This window comes from Epinephelus fuscoguttatus, linkage group LG6 (assembly GCF_011397635.1).
Source record: "Epinephelus fuscoguttatus linkage group LG6, E.fuscoguttatus.final_Chr_v1".
NCBI lineage: Eukaryota > Metazoa > Chordata > Actinopteri > Perciformes > Serranidae > Epinephelus > Epinephelus fuscoguttatus.
The window spans coordinates 8,648,056-8,672,839 of NC_064757.1; the positions used below are offsets into that span (position 1 = coordinate 8,648,056).

General features: G+C 41.1%; 1 protein-coding gene across 4 annotated transcripts in view; it reads left to right on the top strand.

Moving 5' to 3' along the window:
- unc5db (unc-5 netrin receptor Db) overlaps positions 1-24,784 on the top strand; it is a 282,084-nt gene that overhangs the window by 195,023 nt on the left and 62,277 nt on the right. For 3 of the 4 annotated variants that reach the window (XM_049579875.1, XM_049579874.1, XM_049579876.1), the window contains 4 exons: positions 1,465-1,629; positions 5,367-5,399; positions 9,225-9,410; positions 15,713-16,075. In XM_049579875.1, coding sequence (XP_049435832.1) covers positions 1,465-1,629; positions 5,367-5,399; positions 9,225-9,410; positions 15,713-16,075 — 747 coding nt within the window. The remainder of the gene's footprint in view (positions 1-1,464; positions 1,630-5,366; positions 5,400-9,224; positions 9,411-15,712; positions 16,076-24,784) is intronic. The other variant, XM_049579877.1, reaches the window with a different exon arrangement.

The following is a 24,784-nucleotide window of genomic DNA, read 5'->3' on the forward strand; positions in this document are numbered from 1 at the left end:
CGTTTGCAAGAGTCCACTGTGCCTGAATGAAAACAACCAATCAGAGCTGAGGAGACTAACACAGTGTAAATCATTGCTGTTGCACAGACTGTGCTGCCCTCCTGTGTGTACACCTGTTTTAAGGATACACAAATAAGACAGAAGAGCTGATGAACACAGCTTTTACTACTACTGATGCACAGAGCAGCCATGTTGGAATTTGAGGTTGGGGTTGGTGAGGTCCCTCTAACTTTCCAAATCAAAAATCGGATTTCACAGGGTTAAAAAATTTTGACTGGAAACTCAGAAATTCCAACTTACTAGTGCTAATGGAACACAGCTATTAAAGGCCCGTTTCCACTGAAGAAGTTCCTGGTACTATTTGGGGGGCAGGAACTACTACAGGAACGTCCTTTCGCTCGGCCCTCTAAACCGCCGTGTCTCCACTGAGAGAGCGGAGTAGGAGGAAGGTTCCTGTAAAGTTACCGGGCTCTGGATGTGATGTAATCGTTGCGTGACCATTTTGACCGGGGCGACGTAGTGGCATAGGGACGCTGTTAGCTGTTAGCCAATAGCGGTGTCTGTAATAACTCACTAAACTCTCAAAGTGGCCCGTGAAAAAAATATTTTTTCCAGCAGATGTCTTAGTCTTTTAACAGATGACGTCCTGATGTTAGCTTTGCTGCTGCTGTTAGCTGTCCCTGTCAGCTGCAGCCACTACTGATGCTTTCTAGACAACAGATGACGTCCTGATGTTAGCTTTGCTGCTGCTGTTAGCTGTCCCTGTCAGCTGCAGCCACTACTGATGCTTTCTAGACAACAGATGACGTCCTGATGTTAGCTTTGCTGCTGCTGTTAGCTGTCCCTGTCAGCTGCAGCCACTACTGATGCTTTCTAGACATCGTGATTTCCCAAAACTGAATAAATACCACGCATAGCAACACAAAACTGCTTTGCTAGCTCAATCATGTTGTAACTAAGATATCCGCTGGAAAAAAAAAGTTTTTCACGGACTGGTTATTGAGTTTGTTTACATGGCGGTGGAAGCTATGAACGAGCTACCCTCGTCTCCTGAGTTTTAAAAATGCCGGCTATTTTGTTGCTTTCTGTTGATGTCACATTCCGCCTTGAGTATATCCAATCAGCACCAAGTAATCCCCAAGCTCCAGCCAGGAGTTTTTCAGGGCCGTTCTGAGTACCTACTCCGAGGCAGGGACTTGTTTAGCCCCTGTAAAAGTTCCGGAACTCTGTCCTTCGGGGGTGGTTCCTGCGGTGGAGACACGCACCAACGGCCCTGGCCTTGAAAAATTACCCCGAAGTTCCTGTGGTGGAAACGGGCCTTAACTTACCAATATCTGCCTTTTGCATACCTCTTCAAATGATTTCTTCTTGCCTCTCTGTTTTCCTATGTGGTATGTGTTCAGACACACTGCTGTACAGAATATGTATCTCTTTGTCCACATGTTTATATTCCTCATATTGCAGTTGATGGAGGCTGGGACGAGTGGAGTGAATGGACCGTATGCAGCAGCCAGTGTGAGAAGCAGCGAAGTAGGGAATGCAACTCCCCAGCACCCAGACACCGAGGCAAGATGTGTGAAGGGAACAGCGAGGCCACTGAGAACTGCACAGATGGACTATGTACCCAGAGTAAGGCCTCTCTCCCCCGCTGGGCATCATCATCATCATCATCATCATCATCATCATCATCACTTTAATCATTTTCCTATAATTATCATCAGCATATATAGCCTACACTCACAGTAACATGGCAAATCATCACATGCATGTTTGAACAGGAGATGTGTGTTGGAAAGAAATCACACTGTGGATTGACACAGATGCTCAGTGCATGATAATGTCAGCGCTCTTCTTCCTGTGTGCTGCTCACTTGACGTATTGTATGTCATACTGAATCTGTCACAGGGTAAGAAGTGGAGACATTCAGTCTTGAATGATGCTTGACGTTTTGAATGAAATGTCATTGCACTGTTTGGGTCATGCACATGCAATGACTTAAAAAGTTGAATGTTTTACGCACTAGTGTGAACGCTAGTATGAATAATGACTGCACTCTAGGGCTGAACGATTAATTTTTATTTTAAAATTGTGATTTGAGGAGTGAGATCTTTAAATCACAGGGGGCACAATTTTATTTGTAGTTTATGTGGATGTCAAACAAGTTGTAAGGTTCAATAAAGGTTCCCCCTAACAGGGTAACCAATCCCAGCAAAGGTATTTAAAGGTATACTTCACCCCAAAATCAAAAATACATATTTTTCCTCTTACCTGTAGTATTATTTATCAGTCTTTATTATTCTGGTGATAGCTGCCAAGTATTGGAGATATCAGCGGTAGAGATGTCTGCCTTCTCTCCAATATAACAGAACTAGATGGCACACGGCTTGTGGTGCTCAAAACACCAAAGAATACATCTGAAAAACTCTCTCTCCAGAAATCATGACACAGTCACTCAAGGTAATCCACAAACCTTGTTGTGAGCAGTTTCATGTAGGAACAAGCCTCTGTTCTTTCTACCGAACTACACCCGCCAACCGTAATTCCACGCAGAAGGAAGAGTGCACCTACTCATGGACAAGAGGCTCATGCTGGTAACAGCACGATATAAATATTAATGGCGTCCTCCTTGGCTGAGCTGTGGTGTTAGTGATCCTCTCATCCATGAGTAGATGCACACTTTCTTCAGCGCAATCATATGGTTGGAGGGTGTAGTTTGTTAGACAGAACATAGTAGCTAGTAGCTAGTTCCTACATAAACACACAACATGCAACAAGGTCTGTGGATTATCTTGAGTAACCGGGTCATGATTTCTGAAAAGAGACATTGCTGTTGAGTTTTTCAAATTTATTTTTTGCCGCTTTGAGCATCACAAGCTGAGTGCCATCTAGTTCCATTATACTGGAGAGAAGGCAGAATCCTTACAGCTGATATTTCCAACACTCATCACTACAGGTACTAGGAAAAACATGTATTTTTCAAATTTAGATCTCCCATTTAAACTTTAAAGCACAACATATCATTTATAGGCATACGCTTATCCCCAAAAGGCTCTGAATGTGTAAATTAGCTTGTCCTGAGCACTGCCAGCAGTAAGACTTGACTAGCAACACTGTCATCATGAGTGGACAAGTTAGAAGCTATAAATAAAGATTAATAAAGATTACACCACTTTTAGATTAATTTTTTTTTTTTTTTTTTTTTTGGATAATGTTGCACTAGCTTAATTGACAGGTTTTTGTAATGGAAAACAAGCACAGTGACCTTGTTGTTTTTGAAATAAAGAATCTTGGGAGGACTCCAACAAGCAAAACTGTACAAAAAAATGGAACTCATAAAACCACAGGATTTCTGATTTGAAAGGGTCTCTATGCAAAATTCAGAGTCTAAGAGTTGTCTGGACATAGTTCTCGACATGGGGGTGCTTGAGCCAGCGGTTCTGAACTGTCCCTTTAATATAGCTGCAAACCACTATTTTTTAATGTAAAGATATAGTGGAGAAATGGCATCCTGGCCAGAGAAAGAACTTTGCCTAGCTTTTTGTGTGTTGTAATCCAGACTTATCTGTTGTTTGTTGTGGTAAGGCAGTCTGGTGCCACACGTGCATGTTAGTGCATGTGTGTATCACACCAGCTAGCTCAGGCCACCGCTGATATTAGGACTGTGTCACTGCACAGTCTTAACATCCACCCTCAAGTTCCCCTTGGTTAACAGTCAGTACGTTTACATGGACAGTTTAATTCCACTTTCATTCGGAATGAAAGGCCATTCCAATTAAAAGTGGTCATGTAAACGGTCATTCCGATTGAAATTTAAATCTGATTAAAGGGGGTGGTTTATTCTGTTTGTCATTCTGAATGAAAGAATTTTGTGTGCATGTAAACGCTCATTCCTCTTTAAGTTCATTCCGGTCTTTCTGCGCATGCTCGTTTCCTTGCCCTTCTGGCAATGATGTATATAGCACGCATAGCAACGGGCTGAGATAGAGCAGTTGGACTCGTTGCACTCACCGGTTTCTATTCGCCAAAGCACGGTCTTCTATCTCACTTCTTCAACCTTCTACCTCCCTTCTCCTCCTCAACAGACGAAGTATTAGCAGAACAAGGTTGTTGTCGTACTGCTGCTTCAAGAATATAAGCAAAACAAGCCCGAAAAAGGCACTAAGAACATTGTCGTCAATCATCTTGTTATCCGGAGCGAGGACTACATTGTTTTCTTCCGGTAAACGTAAACACGTAACATCCGCCCAGCCCCCTAACCAATCAGAAGCCTTCCCTGCCCCAAACCTTGCGCAGACCGGAATAAAGGCGATTAAACTGATCTCCCGTGTAAACACTCATTCAGAATGATTATTTCCCATGTAAACTACCTGGAAAAACTTTAATTCCAAATGATTTCATTCAGATTTATTTCATTCTGAATGAGAAGCCATCATGTAACCGTAGCCACTGTCAGCGCTGTCAGCACTGTTGCAATTGTTAAGTGCTGTTTATGGAGTTAGCACTGTTAGCTGCTAGCCCCCAGCTCAGGCTTCTCCATCAAAATAGGCTGTCTGACAGAAAGGTAAAGCTGTGAAAATACTCTGTGTTGCATATAAATAAACTAAAATAGTTTTTTGTTTTTTTTTTTTTTTTTAAAGTGGGACCTTTTTTAAGTGGCGAAAACATGTTTTGCTGCTACGTCCCTCTCCACCGCAGTATGTTGTTTAGCTTCCTTGTCGGACTCCAACCTACTTCTTTAAACTGGAGGCATACCAACTGACATCTACTGTATGTCATTCACTTACTATGGATAAGTGTCTCATACAACCCCACTTCAGAAAATCCAAACTATCCCTCTAATGCTCTGAATGTCGCATACAGAACCTTGAAAAACACGGAGTTTAAGTTATAGAAAATAATTAAGATTTAAATTATAGTCAGTATGTGAAAAAAGAGCTTAAATTTTTCCCCCCAAATTGTTCAGCCCTACTAAAATGTGCTCTTGAGTATAACGTTGATTTTGGTTTGCATAATATACATTTTGAGAAAGTCAGGTAGACAAGTGTGTGACTTCATCCCTCCTAAATGAGTCACTCTTGTGTTTTGGACTTGTGTTTGGAGAGTATTAGCCCACTCAGAGGTATTTCCAAGCCTTTAAGCAGTTTGCACCTCACCACTTTTATCTATGGTGATATGAAGACAGTAATGATGCCTGCCTGGCCTTTATCAGATACTGTATATCATCAATGAGCACAGTCAGCAGAAGAGCTTCTCTCTACACAGGGTGTTGGATCTAAAACCGCACTTGTTAGTCACTTCACAGAGGCTCGGACTTTAATCACCACTTTCTCTCCTCTTTGTCTCATTCTATCTCTCTGTCTTTGCAGATCGAAAGCTGCTACATGATGTTAAACCTCAAAGTGAGTCTTCCTCTGTGGATTTTCTTTCATCTTCAACTCCTAGCCCCCATGACTGCCACTAATACATATATTGCCCTGAATTCTGGGGGGAAAGAGATGACATATTCTAAGTTTAAAGTTAGCAGAAAAATGAGTGACAGGCGTTTGCATTCTCCCAGTACACACTGTGGAACCAGAAACATCATGAATTACCACCATTTAGTTCACTTTGATCCGAGCAACTCCTGTTTTAACCCAGCAAATGCACATTATGTATTCATGTCATTATTCAGTGCCCGACTTTTATGACAAGCGTGACATCACAGCTGTGCTTTTGCTTTGAGCCAGGAGATATATTGGTTGTGACAAGTGAACATGTGTTGTGTTGTGGAGGATTAATGGGTTGTAATCATTGCAAACGAGCTAATTTGACCAATTTACGGCGCTGTCCTCATATTCCTGTGGCGGCTTTCAATCACTTGCGGGAGTTAGCCCGGCTAAGTGATTGTCAGGTGCTAGCTTGAGTGCTTTCATTAGCCTGCCACATTAGTGTAAAAACTGCGCCTACTGCCTTCTTCTCAGACTTTAAGGAAAGCTTGAATGATTGGGGAGTGCATAAAGCTGGTATGTGGCGAGTGATCACCCTGGTAGGAATACTCTAAATTAATTTTCCTATGATTGTTCCTTGCGACAACTGGTGACCACCCGGCTACACCGCATGGGCTCTGCCTGCTTGCACTGTGAGGTATCCATCATAGCTATTGGATATAGACCGGTGGGTCTAAAGGCAGTTAGGCTAATCACCCTCCATGTTAGCAGCTTGAATGTGATATGTAACAGTTTAGAGTAACGGCTGGACATGTTCATTTATGCCTATCTGTGGTGCATAATGTAGCATAGAGAGATAAGACAGATGGTCTGCTCCATCTTACCACTTTCCATTCTTCTTGTTTCATTTCCATCCTGGAGCCAGAGTAACACATTGTAACTCTTGCCTGTGTTTGACCTTGAATGTCTACATAATAACAGTATTGTCTCCACTGCTTTCTTTCCATCTCCTCCTCACTGTTTCTTATTATTAATACAACAAAAGACAAGACTCTTTTATATGAAACACTTAAAAAGCCTTTTCTCTTTTTTTGCAGTGCTGCCTTCATCACAGTAAACAAGAGAAAAGACTCTGTTAATGGCAAAATCTCACATTTACATACCGTAATTTCTCAAGTGGTGACCGCAGCCTTTATTTACTGAAGTGGCAAAGAGAATCAGGCCTTTATTTCTAATGTCCCCTGTTCCCCAGTTAATGCAAAGTCAAAACTTCCTCCGGGTGTAACTGCTGTCTTGATAAATTCAGTATGATGTATTTTTCTACAGCACCAATTCCATCAGAACAGCAAGAGTCATGTCAGGTGTTCCACTTTGCCTTTTGCCCAAACGTTGTTAAACTGCCATGAATGAAACATTTCACCCAGAATTTTCACATTAAAGGTCTTGCAGCCTCCCATCTACAGGTAGGCTTTAACGTGAAAAACCATCAGGAAATGTTGGTGTTTGATGACAATGGCTTAAAAGTGAACGCCACTGATTTAGCACGGCACTTTGTTAATATTGTCACACTCACAATGGACACTTTTTTTTAAGTATCTAAAAAAATTTTTTGAAAAACAAGAGGTATTAGCCCATTGCCATCTCTTATTTTTGTCCCATCATTTGTTTTTGAGTGCCCCTTTGCCCCTCGGAACAGAGTTAAAAGGGGTAGTGGTTGAAATCCTCTCCTTTGAAATGGGACTACCTACTATCAGGAGTAGTTGATGGCCTTTACGTAAACAGACACCACTATGATAGTATTGCTGTTGCTAACAATGACGCTGGCAATGCACGCTATAATTGATCATACGAGTCATCAAATAAAAAAGAACACTGCTTCATGAACAGGAAACTGCTTTGTAGGCTAACGTTAGCAATCTGTGCAGCAGCTTTGCTGCTGGACTTAAGTTAAAGTTCGGGCATTTCAGGGGCATGAATGATAATATCGGCACGTCATCAGTATCGGATGATATTGCCTGTAAAATGAACAGATCAGATCAGAACTCGCCAACATGCTTTTCCTTATTTTGCACAATCAATGAATAATACATGCACTGAAAAGCATTGTATTTCATGTCTCCATCTGCTGGTGGGCCATCACGATAAGCGTATGCATGTATATTTTGATGTTAATTCCACTGCAGAAGAGACTTGATGATCACTAAAATTAGGTGGGGAAAAAAGTGGCTATATCGATATCAGTATTGGTTATCGGTCAAATGAGTTCTTACATATCGGCATATCAGATACTGGCAAAAAAAAATCCAATATCGTGCATCCCTGCCATGAATCGGGGGAGAATTCAACATGGGAATATGTCAAACTGCTGGACTATCATGAACCAATCAGCAATAACAATGCAACGTTAGCTAGCTAGCTACCAAGAAGTCAGCATAGTACTGGCAATTTTTTTGTTACGCTTTTTGTTACGCTTGTTAGAAAGAAAAAGATTGTAATTCAACATATTCTCAAACAACAGATTGTATGATATTCTAAATTAGTGCCCCAGGTATGATGTTACATACTTATTCTAATGTTATGTACTTAACGTAAAGTTATGTACTTATAGTAATGGAGGTTAGGTTTAGGCAAGTAAAGCTGCTGTGATAACGTATAGGAAAAGAAACATGATGACAGCGTACCTTAAAATGACTCAACGTCCACTCCAAGTCCACACAGTTCCAGACACTGGTCTCCTGTAGAAAGTCCTGGGGGGAGTCTGGTAGAGGTGGGATCCACCAGAGGATCCATGATAGAATATTATTACAATACCCAAGTCAAGATACAATATTATTGCCATTTTAAATATGTTGCGTAATGCTAAGTATTACAGTACAATATATTGCCAAATTTTGCAATTTATTACCTTTTTTCAATTCCCAAAGGAAAACTTTGTCAGGCTTTTTTTTTATCTGTTCATATGTATTTGTAATACTAATAATTTATTCAATAAAAAAAAAATGATACTTGGCACTGAGTGACAATACGATATTGCCACACAAAAATTTTGTGATACTATTTTACATTAAATTTTTTCTGCACCCCTAAAGCCTGGTGCTTTATTATCCACCACCTTCCCATCCTGCCTCTTTATGGGACGGCTTCCTTCTTTACTCCCATCAGTGCATTGGTCACATAATCACAGCCTTCCCAGGTGCGCGGGTTAGACACATCTACTGGCTCATTATTGCGTGGGATATGTAGGAATTTTGGTGTTACTTTTCGCAGGAATATGTATGAACAGTGCATGAGAACAGCCTGTGTAATCTTGGTGGTAATGGTAAGAAATGGTAAGAAAATACATTTGGGGATGTCTTTTGTTGCTTGTGCAGCCGTCTTGCTGATAGTTTCTCATAATATTCAGTTTGGAGTGTACCTCTGAAAATTTTTTTTTTTGAGTACAATGTATCCCTAACACTTATCCCACCCTACCCCTTTATCCTAACAAGAAGTGGTTACTATGTTCCCTTTGAAGTTTATCAGTGTAGTACGGCAAAGAGGAAATGACTGGAATTAAGTATAAAGTATGAATTGTCTTGAATTGATGCTGTAGAAATACACAATACAAAATGTTACCATGTGAGCTGTCATAAGACTTCAGGTAATTCCACCTCCTTTAGTGTTTTTATTGATTTAATTTATTTTACCAGCCAATTATTATTCCCCAATTTTAGCTTAGACTGTGCCAATATTTGAAAACGTGCTTTTTTATGAGAATTTACATTAGCTTTCCTTTTTCATGTGTCTTGTGTGCTTCAGGTATGGACAGCACCAGTGATGTAGCACTGTACTCAGGCCTGGGAGCAGGCATCATTGCTGTGGCAATCCTCGTGGTGGCTGTCATGCTGTACAGGAAGAACCACAGCGAGTACGGCGTGGATGTCATTGACTCCTCCGCGCTCACCGGGGGTTTCCAGTCTTTCAACTTCAAGACCACCAGACAAGGTAAGACAGAGCATCATCAAATGCACGCTGACACGCGCCAACGACCACAAGGCCAAAAGGCAGTGTCATCAAAGACCTATGCGACAATGCCACCCTGGTGATTGATGGTTTTTGTTTGCTTGGCGTGCAGCCTCCCTATCTGCTTAGGATTTATACCTCCATAATCAGTGAAAGGACCTGTCCTTCTATTTTGACAGACCAGCTTCTCTGTTATTGTGAAGCAGGAGATAATCAATCTCTGATACAGACCGACACTGCTCCACCCCCTCCCAACAGACCACACATTTGACTGTCAGGCAACCAATCTCCTCCATCAGATTACACTGGCCTAAACCACTGATGGATAAATGTAAGGGGTATGGAACAGTGAACATCAATTCAATTTTTGTTGTGCACAGCAATAACTTCTGTTGGTTATGTGACTGTGGCTGTCCCGGCCAGCCTCGCTACAGGCATTCATATTACTGTCACTGACATTTCTGGGTTAGCGCAAGTGATAGCCATCGCCGCGATGGGTGATCCATCCTCGCCTCGGTGACAGCGCCGTGAGAAGCCCTGCCGGAGCCCACACTGTGCCCCCGGCTCTCCCAAGGCCTTGGGAGTCAGTCAAGCCCCGCCCCACGTCACGTGATTGGAAGGGTGTGAGGAAAACGAGGACTAGGAGGTGGTATGAGCTGGGTCTACATTCAGCAGGTCATCAATCCTATTTAAATAGGCCAGCTCTCCCCGCAGCCTGCCTGCTGTGCCCTCCACTGGCCACAATCACTCCTTTTCATTTTCCTCTCTATCAGCCCGACCGAGGCTCCCTATGAAATGTAGAACACTTCCTCAGCCCCAGTTTGGAGGAAGTTGTTGAGCCATTTTATATTAGCCTACTTCTGCCCTGATTGCATTGTTAACATTTAACCGTCCCTTTCATAAACATAGCAGGAAATTAGACACTTCCTCCAGGGGGGAAACATCTCTAAAAGTGTGTGTTTAATTGCAAATCAGTAGCTTTTTCATGGCTAATAATCACACGGGGAAAAAAAAAATCCGTTAAATATTTAAAGAAGTTCTTAAATGCTTTCGGATGGCTCTCTGCTGCCGGAGCGGCTGTAAGGTAGAGGACTGAATCAGTCTTTGGACCTGACCCTGTCTCTCTGCATTACTTCTCCTTCTGAGTGATTTTTAATCAGAGGCCCAATTCCAAACCTATCCCTCAAGGTATTCAACCTGAGGTACATTTCATTAACTTCTCTCATCTCACCACTGCCATTCCATTTTCGCCGCGCCATTCTTAAAGATGCACACTCAAGCGATAATCAGATCATTCTCCACTCGACCGGAGGGGAGAAAATTTAGCAGTGATCGAATGTCAGCGGCAGAAGGGTAATGTCCACCGGGCTGCAGCTCTGACCAAGAGCTGGAATATCTGCAGAGTCGCCTGTAGGTGCACTGTCACTGTTAGACTGTTTAGAAATGAAAAATACATATTTTCATTTTTAATAGAAAATTACCATAGTAGCAGTTGTTTGAAGATGGTGTTCCATATCATATTTGCATGTTATCTGTATCATTTCCAATGGAGGTGCAATCTTAGAGCATGTACTATATGAGCAATAACATAGATGTCACAGGCTCGAACCCTGCAACTAGTTTAATAATCTAGACTGAAATAAAACCTACATGCCCCTAATAAGGGCTGAAATGAATAGTAGATTAATGGATTTGGCGATCAGTACCAGGTTTGTTTGATATTATTGTAAAATAAATATTTTGGGGTTTTGCACCAGACAAAACATTTGGAGATAAAACCTTTATCTCTGGGAAACTCAAATTGGGATTGTTTACTATGACGTGACATTTACAGTGTGTTACGATTTTGTTGGCTCAATTTTCAAGACTATACAAATAGGACCAAGTGAAAAATGTGCATTTCATGCAGAAGTCAGTATTTGAAATGGTGGAGGGTGGGAATGATTTTCATATAATTTATTGGGTATGAATGCTGGAAGCAGTCTCCTGGAAGCAGTCTGAAAAAAGCTTGAATCAAGACAGCAAAACTCAACAAAACTGCGTACACTTCAGCTATCGGTTGTACTTCATTACGAACCAAGTTAGCACTAACGTTAGCATTAACTGCCTTCCCCAGCTAGTTAGCACAACTGTTAGCACAGCTGCTGAAATATTTGCAAGTTGTGAAATATTCTCATACTCACACTCACACACTCAACAATTATGTGAATAATGTTCAAAAATTCTCGTTTGCATTTTGTCTGAGCACACCTTCAAATTTTTTCATGCATTTTCAACTTTTATGTAATTACTCATACTTTCAGCTAGAAAATCTATTCAAACTCTTTCATACACGCTGGTTTTTTTTTTTTTTTTTGGTGTTTTTTTTACATTTGAATTCCATTTAAGCTTTTAAAATTTTCAATGCTGTTTGAAGCTTAGTAAAATCCAACTTTTCGCATTTTTACATTAATATTTATTTGATGAAAAATCAGAGTTAGAGTGACATCACAGCTAGGTTAAAGAGGAGCTTTAAAATCTTATTCAAAAATCAAATTAAACTCACTCTCAGTCCCACAATTGTCACTCATCATTTTTGGTCAAAATTTGTGCTCTTTCATACAATGTAGCGATGGAGGCAAACCAGCTCACATATTTGGAAATGTAACCTGAAAATGACATGAATTCCAAGCAACTACCACATAGACCTTCATGTTAACTGAGACCAGAGATTTCTAGAGGAAAGCAGACAGTGCCAGTTTTCTAACCTCCTATTTTGACACTGTGCATACAAATTTTTACTCACTGTCTTCAGCAGAGTCTTTCTCTGGGTTAGAATAATTAAGTGATAGGCTATGAGTTACATTTTTTTTTTTACCGGCTAACAGGAGTAGAAGAGGTGCGCCTCATCTTAATCTCTATGAAATGATCTCTCTGAGCCAGGAGTCACTTAGCAGTTACCATCATCATCACAACCTTTGATTACAGCTGGATACACCTCAGCTGAGCTAATTAGTGCAGTCTGACACACACACGCACACACACTCACATGACTTGGACATTTTCAGTCTTTATAAAGCATTTGTACACAACTTCTCTACTTATTCATACTATCAGCTAGAAACTTCTTTCAAAGCTGTTACACATCTTTTCATACCTGTCTGGTATTAGTCAACTTTTCAATGACATATAACTAATTAAACCTTTTCTCACCTTTCCAACTATTCCAACTACTTTGCTGTTTTCGTACACATTTTAACGTTGAATTACATCGATTTTAAATTTTCATATATGTTATTTCAATAGTCAATGACATCAAAAGTTTGACACTTATGTGGTTTCTGGCTCGGAGAAAGATAAGCTGATGTTCACAAATACAGATTAAACTTTCTTAGGCCAAGGAAAAAACATTGAAATTCTTGATTAAGATGATGTTTCCCTTTAAGCCAACGATGCAGTGTATTGTCAGCTTTTCGAAACAAAACCTTAAAATATTCTACTTCTTTTTAACATTAATAGTACTGTTCATCTTTTCAGTGACATTTATACAAATTATACCCATTTCCAATTTTCCAACTATTTCCAACAACTTCTTTTTACACATTTAAGCCAACAATGCAGTGTAGTGTCAGCTTTTCAGCATTCCCACCACAATTTACTAATGTTAGCATGGATAATGAAGTCAATCAAGTCAAAACTTCAATTAAACGCCTAGTCCCTTTTACTAGCCCGGTGTGGCTACACAATTTGTCAAATTAGCGCCTGCTTCAATTAGACACCCGGTCTAGTTGCCAAAGAGTTCCTTTGTTTTTTTTATAGAAATTTTTTTTGGATGTGTAAAAGCAGGTTGTTGGCTGCCTCAAATTATGTTTCTGTAAGTTATTCATATATATTCATATTGCATTAGTCTGTAAGGGTCCTCTGTTTAAAAAAAATCAAAAGGGTTTTTCAAAAAAATTAATCCAAGTTGTGGGTATTGTTTTAACAAGATAAAGTGGTGTTGTGTAGATATGCCGTGTGCTGTAATCCTCGTGTGCCATAACACTCTCTCTCTCTCTCTCTCTCTCTCTCTCTCTCTCTCTCTCTCTCTCTCTCTCTCTCTCTCTCTCTCTGGAGCCAGATCAAATGAATGATTCATATGTTTTCTCAGGCCTAATTTAGTAATTTAGTAATATTCAAACTGGTTTTAAGAAACAATGTGATTGTATTCCCCGATGTTTGCTGATTAACAGTTTTGTGTAAAAGGAATTTAAGGCCTGTCCTATGGAGATGCCTGTCCCAAATATTGTCACGTTGATTTCAGTGATTTAAGCAAATAATAGCCTGGGCCATTAATTAAAATTTTATGGTATGTACAGTGAAGTATACATTCATACAGGACAAAATAATGATTGTGTATGAACTCTATGTGCTTCAGTTTACTGTTCATGATCTGTACCAACTGTGAAGATGTGTGTGGGAAGAATTGAGCATTTGCCTGGGTACGATGTATTATCAGAGAGTGGTTCATATGATATCCTACAAATCTGCGAGAAACATGGTGAGGACGTACCTTAAAATGTGAAGTTCACAGAGATCCAAACAAGTGACTCCAGCAGAAAGTCCCTGGTGAAAAACATGTGTTGTGCCACCCATCCACCACCCCAACCTGCCACCTCACAGTGGTCAGGACTGATTCCTCGTTTACTACCATCGCGTGATCAAAGCCTCTCAAAATACATGGGATATGTATGAATTTGGGTGCACTGCTTTTCGTAGGAAGATATACGAAAAAAAAAAAAAATGAGAACAGCCTGCTGGATAAATGAGACTTGGAATATACTGCACAAGTAGTCTGTTTGTAAATGCATGTTTTGATATAGTTTTGCTATTGTTAAACATGGTCCCCAATCAATCAGTAAACAATATGCTCGCCATTATATGTGGAGGCATGCGAGAAAAACAAAGTATATTTCATAAATTTTATGCATTTCTTTATAATGTCTCTGCATTGAAACTGCATGAAAAATCCAATAGACTTAGTGATTAGTTGATTAGTCAAGATAATAATCAACTATAAATCGATAATCATTTGTCCTGAGCACTTGCAGGAGTAACAGGATGAATAGGAGATGCAGCAGCTGTTACTGAAAACTGTGAATACATCCCAGGTAATATTCCATATTCTGACTCTGTTAGGAAGACAAAAACAGCAGGAAAAGTTGAGTTTTGAAGAACAAGTCAAAACCAACACACCCCAAAATGCCCATCACAAATCACGCCCTCTGTAATTAACGATTCCCCTAAAAATAAAACAACATTAGCCTCCCGCCTTGCACCCCTCGCCAGGCAACAGCTGGGCAGCAAGGACTCAGTGACTTCGCCGTTATCTTGGCATGGCTCGTCCAGGGGCACTGCACGTCTGAGTCTGCCAGATCGATGCGGCACGCTCCTCGCTCCGTTTGGCAGCGTCGTTACATCTAATGGCCACAGATGAAGACCCCCCTCCACAGGCTGTTGGGTCCACACTGGGAGCTGAAGGACTCCCCTCATTTACAGAGCAGTCACCTCCACCCCTTCCTGGCCCTCCCTCCTGTCCTTCAGGAGGACGACTCGGTGTCCAGAGGAGCTGACTCCAGCAGATGGATTATGGAGATCAAGCTGTGTGTGTGCTTGGTAATTAAATCTAACGCTCTGACCGTGGCTCCGAGCCCTGGACCTTCTGTCCAGGTTGTGCTCCCTTACCTCTGATGCACTGGTCGCCTGCCCGGACATGTTGTTTTAATTTGTGCTGGAGCTTCTCTGGTCAGCTGCAGGAAATATCCAGAGATGTGGCTCTTAAACCTGCTTTGAACTGGATTGATGTTACCTAAAGGTATCTAGGAGTTTGGATTAATTCTGGAGATTAAAGGTGATTTTAATCTCAAATCTGCTGTGTCATCTTTTTGAAAAATATAAATCTACTATATTGTGCTGCAGACAGATATTTCCTGATAATATTTAATCCATGCTAACTGAGTGGCACTTTCTTCTGCTTTATCTTTTTCCTGTCATGAAAAATAAAGGAATTCTCAGTCTTTTAAAATGTCAACTTTAACTTTGCTAAATCAAGAAATGACAAAAAAAACCAAAATCATACAATCTTGACCTTATTTAGTTGTATCTGGGACACCAGTGAATTTCATTATCCCGTGTGAGTGCTGTTCAGGAAACACAGAGGTTGAGCTTTGATTCATTAATTAAATGACTTCCCTACATAATGCGAGTCCCATGCGAGCAGGGCTTTCAGGTGACTGTGTGACTGTGCTATCTCTCCATCTCTGTAGGCAACCCGCTACTTCTCAACTCCTCGATGCAGCCTGACTTAACAGTGGGCCGGACATACAGCACACCCCTCTGCTTCCAGGACAGCACAGACAAAGAGCTCTTTGACCCCCTGCCAGACATCAAGGTCAAAGTTCAGAGCTCCTTTATGGTTTCACTAGGTGTGGCTGAGCGGGCGGAGTTCCACGCCAAAGCCCCAGCTGAGACCTTCCCGAGAGACCTGAGCCGGGACTACAGCAGCACGGTGGATAGACGCAAGAAAGGCCTGCTCACCCTCAATGGGCCCTTCAGCACCTGCAAAGAGCAGCTGAGGACCACCGGCGTGTTCGGCCACCCCGGAGGGCGCCTGATGGTGCCAAACACCGGTGAGCTATGCAGGAAGTAGATAAAAGCACAAATGGGTTTGTTTAGCAGAAACAGCACTGTCTCTGTCTTTTTTGTGTTGATAATGAAAAGTAGCTCACACACTGCGCTCTTGGTTTCCATAATGAGAGGGCGCTCATTATAGAAGCCATCATAAGCCAGTGCTGTTAAGCATGAGGTGCAATCTTCCCAAAATGCCATGCAACACAACAAGCATCTAAAATTTTCCAACATTTTTTCTCCACTTCCCCAGTGCTTGTTGTTAAACAGTCTGCTGTGTGTGCATCAAGAAACTACAGTCCTTCTTTGTTGTGTTCTGTCAGCACGCACAAAAAAAAGGTGGTGCAGTGAACTCTTCTCAGCTCGAGAAGGTGGTACACTGTCTAAAAACAGATCTAAACCAGTGGCTACCAAAAAAAGGTATGAATAGAATAGAACAGCACAAGATTAACATATAAAAGACACATGTTGATACGGCGTCAATGAAATAATTAAAACAAAGGATGCAATATAAAAACATGAATGAAATCGTTTCTTTTTATCTTAAAAAGCTGTATTTTTAGTTGCCAAAAGCCCCCTGTGGTACTTTCCAGAGTTCAGGATCTCTGAGGGACTGAGGGAATAAAAGATGAGAACTGTCTGTCTGGATGCCCGTGGCTTTATCTCCTTTTCTGACAGTACAAGTCCAGGTTTCCCAATTATTTTGTTGGCTATACCAACTATTCTAGCAAGTCTGTCCCTGAACCTGTAGTTCAGGTGATGTAAAGAGGACACTCAATCCAAGATTTGTAAACTGTTCCTAGATAATTGATCAACAAACTTCAAAGCTATTGAATCTCCTCCCAAGATAAATCTGTGCTGTGTATTTCTTGAAGCTATTGTCAGAACTTTCAAAAAAAGGTCAGACAGCAGTTCTTGGTTCAGCTTCCTAAAAGGATGATTGTACAATCCATTTTATGGATCTTTTAAAAGTGGAGAGATGTTCCAAAAGCTATTTTACAGACAGTTGAATACATCACATTCAGCATTGACATAGTTACTTTTGAAATATAGTAGATTACAGATTACTAATTGTACTGTTAAAATTGCAGTAATTTATGTAACCAATTAAATAAGCTCATCAAAGTTCATTCATTCATTCATCTTCTAACCGCTTCATCCTCTTGAGGGTCGCGGGGGGGGCTGGAGCCTATCCCAGCTGACATCGGGCGAGAGGCAGGGTACACCCTGGACAGGTCGCCAGACTATCGCAGGGCTGACACATAGAGACAGACAACCATTCACACTCACATTCACACCTACGGACAATTTAGAGTTATCAATTAACCTAGTCCCCAATCTGCATGTCTTTGGACTGTGGGAGGAAGCCGGAGTGCCCGGAGAGAACCCACGCTGACACGGGGAGAACATGCAAACTCCGCACAGAAGGGCTCCCACGCCCGGGATCGAACCGGCAACCCTCTTGCTGTGAGGCAAGAGTACTAACCACCACACCACACTCATCAAAGTTGTTTAACTTATTACATTTCATTACTTTTTAAGCAAATGCTTTAAACTGGGTGATGGTGCTGAAAAATTTGGGAGACCCTCAGTGCTGCCGAGCATGAACAGAGACATTAAAAACAATCAGTAAGCAAACAAAGAACCATCATGCATATCAGTTAAAACAGAAATGAAATCATACAAAACAACAAACAACAATAGTGGCTGAGCGTCCAAGTTGAGGTCTTCTGCAGATTATTCCATGTATAAGGTGCACTGTAAGAGAATGACATTGTTCAGCTCTGATTATGTGAGGTCAGAGTTAAAGGGATGAGATATAGGGTGGAAGGATCTGTTTCAAAGCTTTATAAATGAACAAATACCAATGCTGTTCCCGCCTCACAGCCACATGTGGCCATCTGACCTTTGGGTAAAGGTGGCAGTGATGGGTGCTGTAAGAATTGCCTGTTATGAACCTTAGCGCTGAGTGGTAAACAACGCCCAGCGATCTCAGTGTAGAGACAGCAGCTTTTCCGTATATAACTTCCCCATAATCTTTTTGTATGTACAAAAGGAAAACCGTTATTATTTCTGTACAGAAAGCCAAGTATTGTCTTCAATTTGGTAGTCAGAATGTCAATATGGTACTTAAAATTAAGATTGTTGTCCAGCCATTTGAAGAATGAATACTGAAACTCTTGGTTAACAGTAGTGCTGCACGGTTTAATAAAAATGTGTGATTGTGATTTGAGTGGACAATATTGCGTTTTACAATTGCAGTTACAATATAATAAAAAAAATGGTAAAAAATGGTCTTTTTGCTTGATTCAGTGTTTCCCCTACATTATATCAGGGGGGCACTGACCTGACATAGTTATTGTTATGGACAGTGTGTCAATGACCATCAACAGACTGAGCACAGTCAAACACGCTGCTTACACAGCAGCGCAGCACGGCACTGTACGCACAGCGGAGTGACCCTGTGTTGCATTCAGGCATTGTCACGTTAATGACAAATTCCAGCACGCCACAGCTCAACATAGCAGCATGTCAAGTGGGCCGAACCCGAGCAAAATTGCTCAATTTTTCATTTGTTATTATATAGTTTGTTATGGAGTCCGTTATTTCCCTGAGACACTTACAAATGTTTGCGTAACTGTGCTTGGATGTTGTTTTATGAGGCTCTCAGTTTCAGTTGTCTCTTTGTCTTTAACGTTACACGGCTCGGCTTTCTCTCGCATGCATGCTTCCTGCTTTTCTCTGTGCTGTCTCAAGTGTTGATATAGATTGGTCGTGTTGCTGCGGGACAGGGCAACTTTAACTTTTAAACGTTTACACAGCACGTCTTTCTTATAAACGTCGCTGTACCTGAATCCAAAGTATCGCCATTCAATAGGCGTTTTTTTTTTTTTTCGCCACCAACTCAGCCTGTTCATGGTCGTGCTCATGCTCTTCTTCAGTGTCTGTGTTGGTCACTGCTGCACGCCAGGTGGTCACCTGACCATACGTGCTGCATGCACCAGGATAGCTTGTGGGCGTGATGTCAACAAACTCCACACACTACAGGAGAGGCAGTCACGTTCACAGGCACACACGTTAACATTTATTTACATTAAATCGCAAATCGCAGCCTTCTATGTGGTTATGTAATCGCACAGCCTGACATCGCGATTGCGATTGCGATTAGATTAATCATGAAGCACTAGTGAACAGCATCCATTCGTTTTTTGTCTGACATGAGAATGATATCAATCTTCTCATTAATCTCAGCAAGAAAATAAACAAGCATATTTAATCAATTATCTCTTGCTTTAATGTAATGTGGCCAGTGTTGGGGAGTAACTACAGCTGGCCTGGCTCTGTCCGAAGCAAGTGGGAACCAACAGTGATGAAAAATGAAGCCAACGTGGAAGTGCCAAAAACTGCAGTTCCCCAAATGGACACTTGAGGCTCCCTCCAAGAGAAAGACCCATTTAAATATAATTAAGGCTTGAAGTTATTTGCAATTAGTAAGTGGCTGCTTTGAGCGACAGGTGGGTGCTGTCTGTTGACAAGTCCCAACCACAGCGAAAATGTTAGGTAGGTGTTGTAACCATGGCATATCCCCAGATTCAAAAAGTAAAAGAATGTAAAGAATGAATGTGTTCTAGGTGAGGGAAAAATAAAGAAAAATAAGTTAGGTACACATGTATAACTCAACTCTCACAAATTATTTGTCTCACTAAGAAGTCATATTCATATTACATCACAACCATTAATACATCTACAAACTCATTAGACCCTATATATATATATATCGCAAGCTGTTGCTAAGATCCATCAGTGCCGTTGCCAAGGCAGGTAGCTGTTTGTTATTCCTCCACATCCTCGCAGACTCTCTCAGGCAAACAAGGGTCATGCTGTCATCATGTCCCGCCAACACAAATAGAGCGATTGGAGGAGTTAGCATGGACCGTTACAGTTGTCACCAGGTCAGCAGTCTGCGTGGAGCGGTGCACTTAAGGCCCTCTTCTGTGGTCCTCGTGCATGTAGTGGTGGCCCTCGGCTGGCGTGGAGAGGTGAAGTAAAATCAGCCTCCTGCGGCCGTCTTTCAGGCTGAGGGTCTGAGTGGAAGAGTCGTTGCTGTCAAGTGCAGCACTCACATAGCCTGTCCGCAGAGACCACTATTCATTAGACGGAATAGTCGGCCTTACGCAGCACTTCACTGCAGATTGCTGAAGTCACCTTAGTGATATGAAACCAAAATAGCAACATTACTTATATCTGAACAGCTTTTAAAGAGTGCATTAACTGAAACTATGAGAAATATATGTCCTCATTCACCTCTAGCAGTGTATAACCATGTAGATCGTCTCATTTTAATAAAAAATGAATTGAATTGAAACATCAATTAAAACTTACAGTAGCTGTGACAAACTCTCTTTTCATGATCCTGGTATGGTCAGAATGATGTTTGTTTTCTTGTCAAATGATGAAGTCCCCGATTTGTTTTTTGCAGTGTTTGGAAATCCTTTCAGCGCTTTTACACTCATAAGGTCCTCTGTGGCAGTAAAACATGTTACATGACTCAGAGCCTCCTGCAAGTTGAGCTGAGCTTGCTAAGCACCTTTTTGGGCTGACTACTCTAAAACGTCCATTAAAAAGCCTAGTCCCAATTAAACGCCCGGTCTCTTTCACTAGCCTGGTGTGGCTACACATTTGGACAAATAAAGGCCTGTCTCAGTTAGACACCAGGGGCCCTATTCACAAACATACTGAGAACACTCAGAAAGCTTCTAACTTAAACTAAATTTTTTAAGGAGGAGCAAGGAATCCTAGCTTAGGAATGAAAGTTCTCAAAGCAGCTCTGAGTAAGGAAAGGACAGAAACTTTACGTTAGTGAAGAGGTGTAGTTGACCCTATTGCGAGGTATGATGCATTCTTTTAACAGATGGGATTGGTTGTCACAGACACCCCCCTTTGTGAGCCTGCAAGGTGAGGACACCCAGTGGAAATGAAAGGGACTGCTGACTGTGAAAGTGTTGTCATTGTTTGCTGATGGAAGGTTGAGACAGACCCAAGTCATCACTGCTGCATTGTTGCATTCTTCCAATTTTCCAAATTTTATTTCTAGCGTTAATACATTAGAAGGGAAATGTGTGCATATCCCCAATGAGATAAACCACACATATTATCTCTGCATGATCTAAAAAGTAGCATTTCATTTACTCACTGTCATCCAATGTTTAGCCAATATTTCTCCAACCTCTTCATGTTTCCACTGTTTCCTCCTCTGCGTAAGAAACTCTTAAGTCCTAGGAGCTCTTTTAAGGTCCAAGATGCTCTGTGAATAACTTTTATCTTTACAAGTACCTAGTCTTAACTTTAAAGGGAAATTCTAAGAAAACATCACATCTTTAAGAATTTTCTTAGAATTTCCTCGCTAGGAGTAACTCTTTGTTCTTTGTGAATATGGCCCCATGGTCTGCTTGCCAAGCAGTTCATTTTAATAGAAGTTCTTTGGATGTATAAAACTGGGTTGTTGACTACCCACTTGAGCTAATGGCCGTTAGCTGCTTCAGTTGCACATACAAATATAAATGTTTAAACTTTTGTCAATATGGAGATGCAAGACATTGTTAGTGCAGTTGATTTCATTTTACAGAAACCATGAGCACCAGAGAAGAGTAATTGATTCAGATTTACCAGCATGATGAAAAACAAGTGGTGACTCCCTTCCTCTGAAGCGGTGATAAAGTCAGAAGATGTATCCATTCCTCGTTTACCCAGAAACGTATTCATATTTCTTTAGTGCATAAGGGTCCACCGAGCAAAAGAATCAAAAGGATAAAGTGGTGTTGTGTCACTATGCCTGGTGCCATTATCTGCGGGTGGTGCTGAAATAATTTTATACAAGCTATATTCATACTGGTTCAAATTAACAATTTCATCATATTTGCCATTGTTGCTGGGCAACAGTTTTAAGTAAAATGAATTAAAGCCCTGTCACATATGGATGCCTGTCCCTTATATAAGCTTGTTGAGTTAAGTGATCTCAGCAAATATTAGCCGGACTACTGATTGAAGTTTTACAGTAACTCTAAAAGAAACAGCTGTGATTGACTTACTCTTGGCGTACAATCTTCACATCTGTCAGTTTTCTTTATCACTGCATAGCAGCTTCCACCACCATGTAACACAGAATATTTTTTTAATGAAAACAAACAGCTTAAAATGCACATTTCAGAGACGACTGAGGTATTACAGAGTATTCACTTTCCATAGAGCTGCCAAAAACCATCTTTATCTGTCATCTCCCACTCTGCTCCTCTGAACCTTTTATTTGTAAACAGGGTTTTTATATGCTCTCATCTCTTCAGTGTGAATGCCTCCTCATTCACACAGACGCAGATGAATAGTGTCAGGCAACAGTGGCGGGGCACTGTTGCTTTGCAGAAATCTCTATTTGCTTCTTGAAAGATGTTGCTTAATCAAAAGTATAGTGAGCACTGCTGGTTGGGAGATCAGAATAAATAGAAAATGTGTTTTTATTTTTCGTAGATAGTGTCTAATTCAGACAAACTGTGTTTACAACTTAACTCAAATCAAATATTGATTCATGCACCCCTTTATTCCTGTTCAGGCTGAGCAGGTGAGCATTGACTGTGATGGATTTAGTTGTTTGTTTGTTTCAGATTCTATCTTGTCTGATCTGTGTGAGTTCTAAAGAGAACCATAATTTCAGTGAAAATTATTGTGATTACTCATTCAGCTCCATTGAGCTCCATATTCTGTACCACAATTTCCAGATTTCCTTTACAAATTGTGTTTGAAAACGTTTTGGTAGTCCTTATGGTGGTTCAGTTTTAGACCTTTAAGCTGCTGGTGAGAGAGGTCTGCCTTTCGGGCTGTCTGCCAGAGAGCCTTTTCTTAGTTAGGTTAGGTTTAGGAAAAAGGTCAAGGTTTGCCCTGAAGGCTAACTTTTCTCATGTGCCATAAAGCCAGCTTCATACTTTCGGCATCTGTGAGGGTCCACTTTGGTCCAAGTGACGTAAATGTTGTCATCTGCCTATGTCCATGAGGGTCTGAAGGGACCCTAGCAACTGCGCTGATGGTGCATGCTCCAGTCACAAATAATCTTCCAGTGGCATGCAAAAGTTTGGGCACCCCTGGTCAAAATTTAATTTACTCTGAGTAGTTAACTAAGTAGAAGATGAACTGATTTCCAAAAGACAAAAAGTTGAAGTTGACACATTTCTTTAATACTTTAAGAAAGATGACTTTTTTATTTCAATCTTTTACAGTTTCAAAATAACAAAAAATAAAAAGGGCCTGATGCAAAGTCTGGCGCCCTGCATGGTCAGTGCTAGGTAGCACCCCCTTTGGCAAGTATCACAGTTTCTAAAGACCTTTTGTACCTAGCTAAGACTCTTTCCATTCCTGTTTGGGGGATTTTCACCCATTCTTCCTGCAAAAGGCTTCTAGTTCTGTGAGATTCTTGGGCTGTCTTGCATGCACTGCTCTTTTGAGGTCTATCCATAGATTTTTAATGATGTTTAGGTCGAGGGACTGTGAGGACCATGGCAAACCTTCAGCTTGCTCCTCTTGAGGTAGTCCATTGGGGATTTTGAGATGTGTTTGGACCATTGTCGTGTTGTAGAAGCCATCCTCTCTTCATCTTCAGCTTTTTTACAGATGCTGTGATGTTTGCTTCCAGAATTTGCTGGAATTTAACTGAATCCATTCTTCCCTCTACCTGTGAAATGTTCCCCATGCCACTGGCTGCAACACAAGCCCAAAGCATGATCGATCCACCTCCATGTTTAACTGTTGGACAGGTGTTCTTAGCATGAAATTCTGCACCCTTTTTTTCTCCAAACATACCTTTGCTTACTGTTTCCAAAAAAATCTATTTTAACTTCATCATACTGCGGGACTTGTTTCCAAAAAGCATCAGGCTTGTTTAGATGTTTCTTTGCAAACTTCTGACGATTTTGTAGTGAGGACACAGGAAAAGTTTTCTTCTGATGACTCGTCCATGAAGTCAACAGAACAGTTCCCAGTCACTCTCATTTCTTTGCTGAAAACACTTTGCTATCTTCTTATAGCCTTCTCCTGCTTTGTGGGCATCAGCTACTAAGTTTAAGTGCTAGGCAGCTGTTTAGAGGAGCCTATGGCTGCTGATTGTTGGGACAAGGTTTCAGGAGTCAGGATGTTTATAAAGCTTTGAAATTTGCATCACCTGGCCTTTCCTTACGATGATTATGAACAAGTTATAGCCTTAACAAGCTAACTAAGGTCTGAGACCCTGGTAAAAGCCAAAAGCTCAAATGTCTTGGGGTGCCCAAACATTTGCAAGGTGCTCATTTCCTTTTGTCACTCTAAAATTGTACAGAACAGAAATAACACACTAATCTTGCTAAAATGTTGAAGAGCTTGTTTTATTTTTAACTTAAAGGTAGGATCTGGAGGATTTTCAAACAAAACAAAATATAGACATATACAAATGAAATCCTGCTTAATCATCACCTATGGGCTTCTACTCATGTGTGGTGGTGACTCTGTTTGCAGAGCTCCTGCCCTTTAACTGTATTTTGATGTTTTTATGAGCTCGGACGCTTCTGGGCAGAGATTTCCCCAGCCAATGAGAGAGAGCAGGTGCCATGCCCGAGCGTGTCTGAGCGTGCACCAGCGCAAACCTTGCCTGAACCTCTAGAAGCCTTCTTCCGTACCTCTGGACTCCGTACACC